General features: G+C 48.4%; 5 protein-coding genes across 5 annotated transcripts; 4 read left to right on the plus strand and 1 right to left on the minus strand.

Annotated features, from left to right (window-relative positions):
* The first annotated feature begins 1,320 nt into the window (after positions 1–1,320).
* On the plus strand, positions 1,321–3,260 carry BKA58DRAFT_381433 (putative hydroxyindole O-methyltransferase). The gene is made up of 2 exons (XM_046170013.1): positions 1,321–1,870; positions 1,919–3,260. The coding sequence occupies exons 1-2, from the start codon at positions 1,706–1,708 to the stop codon at positions 2,945–2,947; spliced, it is 1,194 nt and encodes a 397-aa protein (XP_046025732.1). The 5' UTR covers positions 1,321–1,705; the 3' UTR covers positions 2,948–3,260.
* Positions 3,261–3,677: 417 nt separating this feature from the next.
* BKA58DRAFT_438269 (uncharacterized protein) lies at positions 3,678–4,556 on the minus strand (the record flags this gene model as incomplete). The annotated part of the gene is made up of 1 exon (XM_046173577.1): positions 3,678–4,556. One exon carries the CDS (start codon positions 4,554–4,556, stop codon positions 3,678–3,680), a length of 879 nt encoding a protein of 292 aa, XP_046025733.1.
* A 414-nt stretch (positions 4,557–4,970) lies between these two features.
* BKA58DRAFT_455605 (uncharacterized protein) lies at positions 4,971–6,065 on the plus strand (the record flags this gene model as incomplete). The annotated part of the gene is made up of 2 exons (XM_046174562.1): positions 4,971–4,973; positions 5,038–6,065. The coding sequence occupies 2 exons, from the start codon at positions 4,971–4,973 to the stop codon at positions 5,860–5,862; spliced, it is 828 nt and encodes a 275-aa protein (XP_046025734.1). The 3' UTR covers positions 5,863–6,065.
* A 2,733-nt stretch (positions 6,066–8,798) lies between these two features.
* Positions 8,799–9,663, plus strand: BKA58DRAFT_381436 (uncharacterized protein). The gene has a single exon (XM_046170014.1). The coding sequence runs from the start codon at positions 8,879–8,881 to the stop codon at positions 9,221–9,223; it is 345 nt and encodes a 114-aa protein (XP_046025735.1). The 5' UTR covers positions 8,799–8,878; the 3' UTR covers positions 9,224–9,663.
* Positions 9,664–10,465: 802 nt separating this feature from the next.
* BKA58DRAFT_467980 (uncharacterized protein) lies at positions 10,466–11,359 on the plus strand (the record flags this gene model as incomplete). Its single annotated transcript, XM_046175085.1, has 2 exons — positions 10,466–10,478; positions 10,583–11,359. Exon 2 carries the CDS (start codon positions 10,661–10,663, stop codon positions 11,357–11,359), a length of 699 nt encoding a protein of 232 aa, XP_046025736.1. The 5' UTR covers positions 10,466–10,478; positions 10,583–10,660.
* Between the last annotated feature and the right edge of the window lie 945 nt (positions 11,360–12,304).

Consider the following 12,304-nt stretch of genomic DNA (forward strand, 5'->3'; position numbering starts at 1 on the left):
TCTATAGCTATATATAGTAGGTACAAGGTATTTAGAAAATACACTTACATTAAGAATAATATATTTAATTACCTAACTACGTTTTATTACTCTGCTCTGCATTAACACTCTGCTATAATAACTTTCTTTTTTCTAGCTACTTCTAAACTGGTAATAACGATCTACGCTAAAATCTTACTTATTATAAATCTAGTCTTAGTATAAAAGATAAAATAGAAGTATAGAATTATAAGTTAAGCTAGCGCTAGATAGTAATTAAATTCTTAAAAGTAGCTTACTAATAGTTATATAAATGGCTCTAGCGCTTACAGAGCTTAGAACTCTACTTAATAAAGTTATTAACTTAGTTTTTACTAATAGAAGTGCTTTACTACACTCTAAGAAGTTTATTTACTATTTCTTATATAATAAATCTTAAAAGCGTAAAACTTTATATAGACTAGTTAAGAACTTTTTAGACTATAGCCTTCTCTTCTAATTTTGTTAGGCGCTTTAAGTTTACTTTATAGTTACGTTATATACGCTTTCTAATATATTAGTTACTAATAGTCTTTTAAAGTATATTATATATACTTATAGCGTAATTTATACTTTAAACGCGTAACGCTTTAATATTAGAAATAGTAAGCTATATATTAGTTTTAGCCTAAGCCTTTTAGCTATATTATAGTTAAGATATTACGTAATAATATAGCGTAGGTAGTATACTAGTTTAGCGTTAGCTACTTACTTAGAGTAGCTACTCGCTTATAAAACACATTATATAGAATAAGAGAATTTTAATAATTAGTAAAGAGCTCTAAAAATAACTTTAAAGAAGCTTAGAGCACGTAGTAATATAGAAAAAGTAAAAAAAAAGAATATATATTAAAATAGGTAAACTATTGTAAAGATACTATAATTACTATAGTAAGATAGAATATAACTTACGTATATATAAAGAGGATATAGTAGAATTTCTAGATTAACTTAGTTTACTATAAATATTAATTACTATTTAAATAGTACTATACAGTAGTGTATAGTTATAGTTTAAGTATAGTCTTAGCAAAAGTTAACTATTAGCTTGTACTAAATACTCGCCATGCATCTACGTTAAATCTTTATTTTAGGTAAAAGTGATTTTAAACTTATTGCGAAGACTCTATCTCTTCTCTTATAGCTAGACAGTTATAGTACTATTGCTCTGTGTGCTTTGAGAAGTGCGGCTCGAAGTGTCTGTTGATGCAGCCGCGAAGGATCTAGTGCCAGACCAAGTGGGCCAACGACAGACGGGGCGGCACGGACAGATGACCGTCTCCGGAAACCGTCATGCCGGCAAATGCGATAAGCACGCAGGCGACAATTGTTTGGTAAACGATGTTCCAAATGTATTGATCGAACATGGCCTCTTTGCGATTCGCGTTATTGAACACTTCACTGGGTTGCATAAGTAGAAGATGGTAAGGGGGCTGCTGACATCAGGCCTGTGTGTCACAACACAGCTGCTCCAAAATCCAGATATCGTTGAGACGACTAAGTACAAAATGATCGAGCGGTAAAACGAGTCATGTGCATGTCGGCGCATGGCGCAATAGGAAGGCAACAGCCGCACCGAACAAAGGCTATCGTGCAAAAGGGTCGAAGGATTGTAGTAGAAGGCTGCCCCGCGCCTCTCTCTCTATCCTTTGCCCAACACTGCGGAACAACCTAATCGTCGCCAGACATGTCAACACCTGTATCAGGTATTCTCGAGCGTATTGCGGCGGCCGGCAAAGCTTACGAAGCCGATCGAATCGGCTCGCGAGAGAGTCTCATCGAGCTTGGCCGAGACCTGGTTGCGGCGCTCGAGATCCCAAGTGAATTCCTGCAGAGAAGCTTCTGGGCCGAGGTTCGTGACTAAACCTGTATTGTTACCAACATACTGAGAAATGTATAGCCGGCATTGGCAGCGCACTGCAAGTTCGCTGTTGAAGTCAAACTCTTCCAGCATCTAAGAGATGCAGACGATGTAGGAGTCAGTCCTGGCGATCTTGCTCAAAAGACGAGCGTTGACCTTATTTTATTGCAACGAATCATGCGTCACCTCATCGCGATGAAGATCGTTTCCTTCTCGAATGGCAGGTTCTTTGGAACCCGTCTGAGCCACGAACTTGCATCGGACAACTATCAGAAGAGCATTGACTTCTGCTACGACGTGTCACGACCGTCCTTCAATGGTTTCCCGGGGTACTTCAAGAAGACTGGTTACAGGCTACCTGCGACGCCTACAGAAGGACCATTGCAGGATGCACACGGAACCGACTTGCCCTTTTTTCCATGGTTGGTTGCAACGCCTCCTCATCTCGATGAGTTCGACAACTTCATGTCGGTGTATCGTGCGGGTAAGGCGAATTGGTTTGACCCCGGCTTCTATCCGGTTCCGGAACGTCTGATCAACGGCTTTGATCCCAGCTGCAGCGAGGCCCTTCTGGTGGACGTCGGCGGCGGTCGTGGTCACGATGTCCAGCAATTCGTGGCGCAGCACCAACTTCATCCGGGCAAAATTGTTCTTCAGGACCAAGAGCCAGTCATCGGGGCCATCAAGGATAAAGAAAGGCTTCCCTTTGAGAGCCAGGTTCATGACTTCTACACGCCTCAACCCATCCAATCAGCGAGGGCATACTCACTGCACTCAATCCTCCACGACTGGAATGACGAGAACGGCGTCAGGATTCTCGAAAATCTGAAGCCGGCACTGAAACCTGGCTACTCGCGGGTGCTGCTGAACGAAATTGTGCTTTCGGAAGAGAAGCCCACCATCGCCGCCACCTCCATGGATATGATGATGTTAGCACATCTTTCTGTGCGCGAGAGGACGGAAGCAGAGTGGAGAGCGATAATCGACAAGGCTGGTCTGAAGTTCCTAGCCATCTACAATTACCCTGGGGTCGCTGAGAGTGTCATCGAAGCGGAACTTGGGGAATGAGGCGCACAGCTGCGAGAACGAAGAGAACCCGGTACCAGGTTTCCTGTAACTAGGAAAGTGCGATGACATATTTTGTATATTGTGTGGAGATGGCAAGCGCGCGGTGGTTCAAGTCAGTCCATTGTTGGAAGGACCTCGGAGCAGGTAGCGCCAACCGAATATCTGGACACGGACTAGGTGATTAGTTCGTCGCTTTCGTGTCAGACACGTGTGCGCGCCCTGATAACAAACAGATACATTGATGTATTACATATGGATGATTTCAAGTTCTGAATTTATCTTCATCTCGGTCCCTCTGTGGACGCAGACTCCCCAACCCGACCTCTGCGCTCTGGATGTTATCCAGGTACAGAGCCTCTAACAAAAGAGTGAAGGTGCGACCTGTGGCGCTCGTCGCTAGTCTACATGTGCACATATACCAACAGACTAGGCATTACCACAGAACTACTCACAAAAATAGGCCCCATCACGATCATGGTACATCAACCATCTGCCCATAGGCTCCAGCAGTGCATGGTGCCGTCAGGCCATTGAATGCCATTTCCATATTGATGGTCAACGGGAGATGAACTTGAAACGGGAAACATGCTGGTGGTATGAGCAAACAGACGCTGATGACGCTGTACAGTCGCTCGGCGTAGCTGCTCCTCCGTGCTGCTGAAGCTTCCACTTCTGGACGCGGCCTCCACATCTCACGATTAGTATGAGACAGCTCACGACCCATACGCCCTCATCTTCTATCGGCGCTCGTGACAGTAGCGGTGCCATGTCGTCGAGTACTCGTCATCACTGATTGTACAGCAGCGCGAGCCGTGTCAATGTCCACTTGATTGAGATGACGTAGTCCTCTAAGGCGACGAACCATGGAGCGAGCTTGCGCAAGGCTATCAAACCGCTGCTCTAACAGCCCATGGTCTTCGATGCGAGGCTGGTTGTTGAGAGTCGCGTAGATCTCGTGTAGTTGGTCATCCAGTGCAGCAAGTTCCTCAGTGGAGTCGTCGGTGGGCGAGGACACTCGAGCACCGCGTAGAGGCAATGTTCCATGACTGAACATCGTTTTGGCTGAGTTCGCACAAGTATGTCCGGGCGAGCGCATAATACTTCGAGGAGTCGGCGAGGACGGCTGTGGACTACAGGGACCAGGAGTTGTGGGGTCTCGTGAAACACGATCTGTTTGAACTCCCTCTGCAAACTGAACATAAAGTGACGGTGAGTTGGTGCCATGCGCTTGTCCTATGGTCAAAGTGTCGAAGTCGACCGCCAGACGATCGATTGTGTCACCTCCAGATTGACGAGTAGGAATGCCACGAACAGCCGTACTCCTCACCCTGGCCGTGTTCAGATTCTCCATAGTACCCTGTAGAACCTCGGCGAAACCGGGAACATAGCGGCGCTCATTGCTCAGTAGAGATGCAATATGCCCACGAACCTGGTCGCGCTCGTTAGGCAATAGCTCGTTGCGTAACCAGTCAGTTGGAACTGTGTGCACGGCATTAATGCTGCGATCGTTACCCAACGGGATATCATCAGCATTAGCTGCCCTGCTGACAGCCGCTGCCGTACCGTATTCACCGTAAATGATGTGGAGTGTATGATACCTGGAAGCCATTTTATTGTTGTCGGAGAGATTGAGCTCGTATCTGGTCTACACCGTGGCCAGAGTTCATCAGTCGGCCTCTAATTATAGAGGAAGCCAATATCTCTCCATGTAAGACTGGTTTTGAGGTTGGGTTTTGAATGGGTTGATAGCGAGCTGATTACACCGAAGTAGCCCGTTCGCAGCTTGTCAGTATCTTTCAAAGCTGCAGTCTATACTAGAGTTGAATCGGGGGTAGAACAATCGCTGGTCTTATGTGGAGAAGGCGCTCTTATGTAGCTATGGCCGAGCGCGTTACTCCTTGCCGCATGGGCTTACCTCGAGGACCAAACACCACACAAAGATTCTCAGTGTTGGTGCTTTGCTTCACGGTGGGTGAAAGATATTTATGGAAGGTCCTTGCCTTAAGTACATCTTGCGGCCCCTATGGTGAAGAGAGCCGGTCACAGATCAGTCCCCATTGCCAGTGGCAGGAAACTATACGACAGGTCAGGAACGCTCTGTCAAGACGACCCGCGCTCATAAGAGACCCGTTCCATGTGTTCAGGAGCCAAGCAACGAGCCCACCTCTCCTTCCAAAAGACCAAGACTCCAGCCGCCAACCCCAGAACCCGCAATCAACAACGGTGAAGGATCATCGTCCGGGGCAGTACAGCCGTTACGCGCACCAATACCAACACCGCCGCACACTGAAGATCGCATAACGAGTCAGGTTGCGCCTCCTTTGCCGTTGCCTGGGGATGCCCTATTGCAAAGCCGCCTCGATGAGCACCGTCGTGTCAAGGTAGTAAACTACATGGGTTATGCTTCGGGCACCTATAAGGCGCAGTGTCAAATGCTTGACAGAGATTTTCCTGAACTTCAGGCGGAGCTTAGCATGAGGATTCAGCCTCGCGATGTTCCTTCTTCTCACACGTCTGGTGTACTGAAAGCCTACATCGATCTTGGCATTTTTACGGGTCCGGCTATCCTCGGACTGGACGATGATCGAATCACTGAGTATATTTGGGCCACATCCAAGGACAGACATGACAAAGCTATAACCAAGCGTTTTGGGAAGCAAGAAGTTGAAAGGATCTGCCAGGGTGCAGTAGAGGTGGCCATGAAGAGAGATCCGACACTGGAACGATGTAACGTTGAAACCAAAAGCCTCGACGAACTTCCTGATCTTGAGACTGATACTCCCAAAACGCCGCAATTCATCTTTGAAGCTCGGCTCGACAATCCGAATAGCGAAGTCTACTTGACGGGTACATACCGCATTGCGTTTGAAGCGATCAACATGGACGCCCGTTGTTGGAGCGTTATGGAACGATGAGGATACCTGGAGTGACTATAAAAGATCATGAGTTCACCGGCTTTAAGATCCTTAAGTACGAGCGCGAAGCCCAGAAAAGCAACTTCATGAAGTAGAAGACCCACCTTCCCCAGCGCTGGAAAGACGTTCCTACTAGCTCCGTGCACCCATTGCCGTAAGATGATGAAACCTAGGTACCTGAGCGCAGGCGGGGGTGATTGTAGGGATAAAGCGTCCTCATCTTCGACATGTCTCAATCCAGCTTGGACGCATGCTCGGATCAGTGCGGTGTCTGATCGGTTTGGGCCATTCGACTAGTCGCACGGAGGATGCCTCTAATGCTGTTATGGTTTCGCCTTTCGGCCCGTCGCTTCTACCCCGCTTTTCCGCGCGATGCCGACGACGAAACAGATCTACGTGCAGACCCGTTCGATCGTAATCCAGCTGCATGTTCAATCGCCCGACTTCCGATTACTGGATACAAGTTTGGTGTCCTAATGAGTTTGACTGCTTTCATATTCGCATCGTCAGCTACTGTTCGTCTAGCGCCGTTTGGATATATGCTCCATTATCACCGCTCGAACTAAGACTCAAGGAATGGGCCTAACAGGTGTTGAAGACGAAATCGACTTCTTCAGACCAAGACTGTCTCCTTCTAGTCCTTCAAGCCACATTTGATGACTCTAGCATCGGCATGCGTCTGCGCACATACGCTGTGGGACATGATGCGGAGTTGCGATGGAGAGCCGGAAAAAGATAAAGTTGGGACATGTAAGCTCACAGCCAGTCTGCTTCATCAGATCTGCTTCTCTTCATATCTTTACTTGCTCCACCTTCATTATCGTTTCTCCAACTTGGTCCCAGTCTACTATCATCACGTGACGTTGAATCTTCACTGCGGATCCGCTTACAGTGATAATATCCTAATTTCGACTGCGAGGACTGGACTACCCTTCATCATATTACAACTTCGACCTTATTAACACATATTGTTTTCTCGTCGTCGTACCCTTATCATGCCTGCCGCAACCCACTCTCTCGAGACCATGGTTCTCCAAGCCCATCGCGCGAAAGGCGTACGCTATCCGACAGCCTCTCAGAAAGAATGCTTCAAGACCTGGTACTCTTATGCGCTTCGTCAGGGTGAAGTCACGAAGACTTCCCCAAAAGCAATCGAGGAGCACGGAAAACATCTCAAAGAGATCACGGAAGCGGCGCCAGGTGGGCGAACGTATCTTTGAGCTGGTATGTATCCTAGCTTGCACGAGCCCTTGAACCTAGCTAATTGAAGTTTCTAGATTCGCGTTCGCGCAAGCTGGCATCATCCGTCTCTTTACTGGGGGTTACACTTTCTCATTTCAGCCGTATGCTATTAATTCTTCAACCTCGGGTCCTCTATTTGCGCTTTCCATGACATCATTTCCAAATTTACTTGTTTTTCTTGCGATTTCCAATTAGTTCGAAAATTCAACAATTTATATGTGTCTATATCTTCTGGGTGGACCTGGGTTTCCTCACCTATCCCAGCAGTTTGTCAAGTTGCTGATCGTTACTTGGTGTAGCTACGCTATGAACTTAAGCGCAAAATCGCGTCTCTAACCACCGTACGCAATCTCATGCACCTTTTCACATCTCATGCTATAGTTCCTTTGTTTTCTCGCGCTGTACATGGATCCTTGGCGTTTCCAAGGTTGGCGACAGCTGGATCAACCCGCTAATCTCTTCATCAAGGTCAAGCGTCTGACAGATTGCGCGCTTTCCTCCGCGAACCTTGTCCCTGCCGCTGCTTGCAGCTTGTTTTGCTCGTAACAATCATCAAGCTGCGTTACAAAGGGGATCCCATAACGCGACTTCAGCGGCCGCTCCAGGCCCTGAATCTATGGAAAACCTTGGATCACCTGTAAGCGCTTGGGCCCATACCATCTGCTGCTCTCAGGATCGATCTTATGCTTCGACAACGAGGCATGCATTTCAAACACGCCTCTGCCTCCAATTATATCTCTAGGCATAATCGCTGCCATAATGCTGTGTTTTCCTCAAGACTTCAACCCATTACTGCGAAGGTTTTAAGCATTACCTCAATGCGCATCGATGTCTACAGAGGATCTATCAGGGGATCACAACTCTTATACCTCAGTCAGATGACTAGCTCACCTTCACCTTCACTGTACCGCGTCTCAATGATGAAACGGCTCGCTATTGTGCCATTACAAGGTGCAAAAGCTCTGATCGGCGACCGCAACTACCAATAGAATCTTCAGGATAACGCATGTGTGACGTCGGTGTATACTGCGAAGGAAGAGCGCGCGACCCGTCAACCATGCTGGTGAAATTTCGTCCCAGCCACTTTCAAAACCTCCGCTACTACTTTCTACGAAATCAAATCCACCAGGAGTCGCAGTTTGCTCCTGCTCAACATCATCTCCCATATCCGCTGCCTGGTCAGAAGTAGTCTCAACCACAACATCGCATATACACCGGCGCCCACGTTATAGTTTCCACACCTAGAAGAAAGAATATCATCTACGAAAAGATGAGCGCTAGTCATCTTGCCTCCGTATATACCCCTGGCCAGCTCCGACGCCTCGACGACCCGCCGAATGAGCTGATTGTTATGATCGCGAGGAACACGAACGACGCCTCCGACATCTCATCGCTACGTCACGTGAACAAATTCTTGAACGCAGTCGTTCCCAAATGGCTAATTTCCGAGACGGCTTGTTACATAATGCCTACGTCTGGTGGCATTTCGAAAATGGCGCAAGCAGTGCAGACTCAAAGCGCCAATCCTAGCTGCAGTCTAGGACGTGTTCCAGCGGTAATCTTTAAGAACGTATGGCTGATACCGCCTGATGACTTTGGGTTCCATGTAGATCTCACGGATCACGATCATTTGGAGGCCGACATTGACGATGAGCTGCCGCCAACCTTGAACACTCATCTCCGCTTCATAGATGCGTGCCATGAAGAGCGCGAATCTGCCCAGTTACACGACACCCTGGCGCACACTCTACGAAGCTTTAATGGCGTCAAGGAAATGATCCACGTCCCTGGTTTCCACAGCTCTCGACCAGCTCAGGAGCGACCCTCTTGTGGAGAGCTTCTATGGACAGTGCTGCTGTATAACGACCATGATTCAGAGGATTTTGAAGACGAAATGTGGAGTCGTCGGCGCATGATGCTCGAGCCATATCAAGGGCACTTCAAATCCGCTGGCGCCAGAATGTTTGATTACGTTGTCGATGCCGTTCTCCGCAATCCCAAGCGCAAAGACAAACTGAAAGTTTATATCGAAACGCATTCAATCTACGCGCTGGCTAATTTCGATACAAGAGCGACACCGATACCCGCTAGTCAACTCGGAGATGTAATTGAGATATAGTACGTTGGCCATTACATGTCAATTCCGGATGCCATAGCCCTCGACTTAGTTGTTCTAAACAATCAGAAGATCAACATAGCAACGCATTACGCGGGTGTAACGCATCTTTCTATTAGCAGAGATGAATTGGGCGACCAGGGTTCGGTTCACATAGGGCTCTTAGGCGGTCCATCACACGCCCCCGACTGGTCGCGCCTGGACACGCTACACTTCGACGACACACGGCAGAACGATCAGTCCGCTACTTTCATTTGCCAGCAGAAGTGTAACCTCCAACTCCACAACGTCTACTAGGGCTGGAATTCGATCCAAAGCTTTTCCAAAGGCTCGTCACTCCGAGGTGTGAAGGCTACCGGTGTATTTGCCATCGGGGGAGTCAACGAGCATTCCAGCTACGTTTGGATCGTAGCAAGCGATCAGGAGGAAGCATTCGAGATTGCGACAAAGAATGTTGGGTACTGCAAGCCAATTTCAGGCCGTACCATTCCCTTCGTACTGCCATGCAACGTTCAGCGGTACATCTTGAGGGGAGGTGCATTGCCGTTCAGCAACGTAGATGTATGGGCAAACGACAGGGAGTTGTAGAGTCTCAGATCGTTTTGGGAAGTATGTCGTGCGTATATCTGTTTACGCACATCCAGCGGGTGGCGGATAGTGCACGCTGCGCAGCCTTAGTTTCACCAATAGTACGAAACGTTGTTTATAGAAGCTGGTAAGCAGTGCAGCGTTCCAACAGCTAGCATAAATCTGCAAATGATTTAAAAACCAGAGTATTTCTTTTGGTATTCCGGGACTGTGATGTGGGATAACTTCGAAAATGATAGAAGCCCATAAATCGAACGATTCTGCTTTCAATTGATAACTGCAGATCTCTTGATCAGCTGTCCGAAAAGCACACGTGATCAAAACGATTCATCGGCTGCTGACTATCTCAGTCTGCCAAGGCCGCGTTACCTGCCTAGAGATAAGATAATCTAGACACGATTCGCCGTCATTTCCGTCGCGGACTCATTATTCTTTCCGGAAGACCCCGATATTGATCTCCTGTACAGACATGGCTTCCCACGACAGCGCAATACCTACCAATGGAGCCGCTGCCCACCAGCGCGCATATATCGACATGGCCGACAACTCTCAACTGAGATGACCCGTATACCTCCAGAAGTCCCGCTCCTTAGTCATACGATTCCGTACGGACCGCACGGTTTCGGCCGCACTTTGCGACGCGAATGACATTCGCAAGTCTGCCAAAAAGGTACACTGGCTTACCGGATATCAGATGCACACTGACTAATGCTGCGACAGGTGCCTTCACATGATTCCTCTCGGGGGTTTCCTGCTTACGACATCTGGTCAAAGCTGCAGGTCACAACTAATCTACACCCACGACCGGACGCGCGGATCTCTGGATCGTCTCCTGTGGGCCATCAAGCTCTCATGCGCTTACCAAGAACACCACATATCCTGGAGCCGCCTCGGACATCTGCCATGGCCGAACTAGGTGCTCGTAAGAACATTCTGCGCCGTCAGAGGAGAGTTCGTCTCCTGTCGCTCCCACGAGAACTGTTCAATAAGGTCTTCGATGTGGTCGAAAACCTTTCCGACATCGCCGCGCTTCGACTCACCTGCGTCGACCTCGGCTGCGGCAGACACACAGCTCTATACTGCACCTATCAACTCCTACCCACCCACCAGAGTATCGCAAGATTGCAACGCATGCTCGACTCCCCGACCATTGATATACGGCGAGGAATCGGGTGCCCGAAGCCAGGTTGGATCAAGCATCTTATCATCGAGGGCGCAGAGCCATGTGCTGAGCAGGCCGTGGAATCTTGGAGGTTGTATCATTTACTCCGAGATGCGCTACCTACGTACCACGGGTTCTACGTCGCAGAGTGGGCGCCAATGGTCGAGTCGAATATGGAGACAATTTTGAGCTTTCTCGTTATCCGACTAGATAATCTTAATGTACTGGGGTATTCCTCAAGTCTTCATGGTTCGAGAGGCTACGTTCAACCCAGTGTTGAAATTCGAGGTCAGGTCGTGAGGGCAGCTTTCGATAAGTCACCAAACCTCCAGCAATTCTCGGATATGATGTTCAGAGAAAAAGAACACAAGTTTGCGGTAGCTTGGTAGTCACAGGTCTCTGGCTTGGATCCGAGAGATTCTACTTCGTGGTGCGCGATGACCTTGCTCATCGAGCCACTTGGAAGACCAAAGAGACTTCAGAGGTGAAAATCAAGACGATGCTAGATGATGCTCTTATTTCACCCGTTGGCCACGCTGATGCTCGCTGCTGGGACTCAAACTACCTTGGCAGCCTTGAGGTCACGTACTTACACGCTACGGCGGGAAATGGGAAGGCTTTTAGCCACGATCTTGCAGAAATCTGCACATTCTCAGAACTGCATCACTTAGCCATCATCGGCGGTGAGCTATACCAAAACCGTTCACTCGAGCTCAAGAACCTGGGCACCCCCGACTGCATGCCTCAATAGCCGCGCATGAAGTCTGTCCGTCTTGAAAACATTCAAATAGATCCTTTGACCGCGGCGAGGCTCAAGTCTTCATCTGGCGTCAGTCTGGACTTCCGAAACTGTTACTGGCATTCAGAAACATTTAGTTCATTATCGGATGCAAGCTTGCTACAGTCTGTCAAAGCATCTGGTATCCGTGGACTTGATTCCGGGAAGTCATCGGTGCCCGGGATGTTTATTTTCCAGCATGGCAATGACAAGCTCATACTGAACGACACTTGCAAACAGGAAGAGAAGTATGCCTCGGCGATGCTTAAGACTGACGAAAATAATGCTGACATCTCCCACAACAGTCGCGTCTGGGTTGCCGCGTATGACCAGCAAGCGGCGCTGAAGCTGATGGAGCAGTACGCAAAGTATTGCAGCTCATTACACAAATCGTACCTCATTTCAATCGCCGAGCCCGAGCTGATGGGAAATTATCTTCAGCATGGCGGTGTCGACCCTTTGCACCGTGACAACGCCTGGGTATGGTATTGGCGACTATATGAGGCTACGCAACAGCTTGACGACCTGGACGAGTTGATGAATTCCTTCTGAAAAC

This window comes from Alternaria rosae (genome assembly GCF_020736505.1).
Source record: "Alternaria rosae strain MPI-PUGE-AT-0040 chromosome Unknown BKA58scaffold_4, whole genome shotgun sequence".
NCBI classification, from domain to species: Eukaryota; Fungi; Ascomycota; class Dothideomycetes; order Pleosporales; family Pleosporaceae; genus Alternaria; species Alternaria rosae.

What these genes read in the sequence shown, in the direction of transcription:
- BKA58DRAFT_381436 (XM_046170014.1), top strand. Translation starts at nt 8,879, where the DNA reads ATGATCCACGTCCCTGGTTTCCACAGCTCTCGACCAGCTCAGGAGCGA.
- BKA58DRAFT_381433 (XM_046170013.1), top strand. Translation starts at nt 1,706, where the DNA reads ATGTCAACACCTGTATCAGGTATTCTCGAGCGTATTGCGGCGGCCGGC. An exon ending in AGAGAAGCTTCTGGGCCGAG is followed by an intron (nt 1,871 to 1,918) that starts GTTCGTGACTAA and finishes AGAAATGTATAG; the next exon opens with CCGGCATTGGCAGCGCACTG.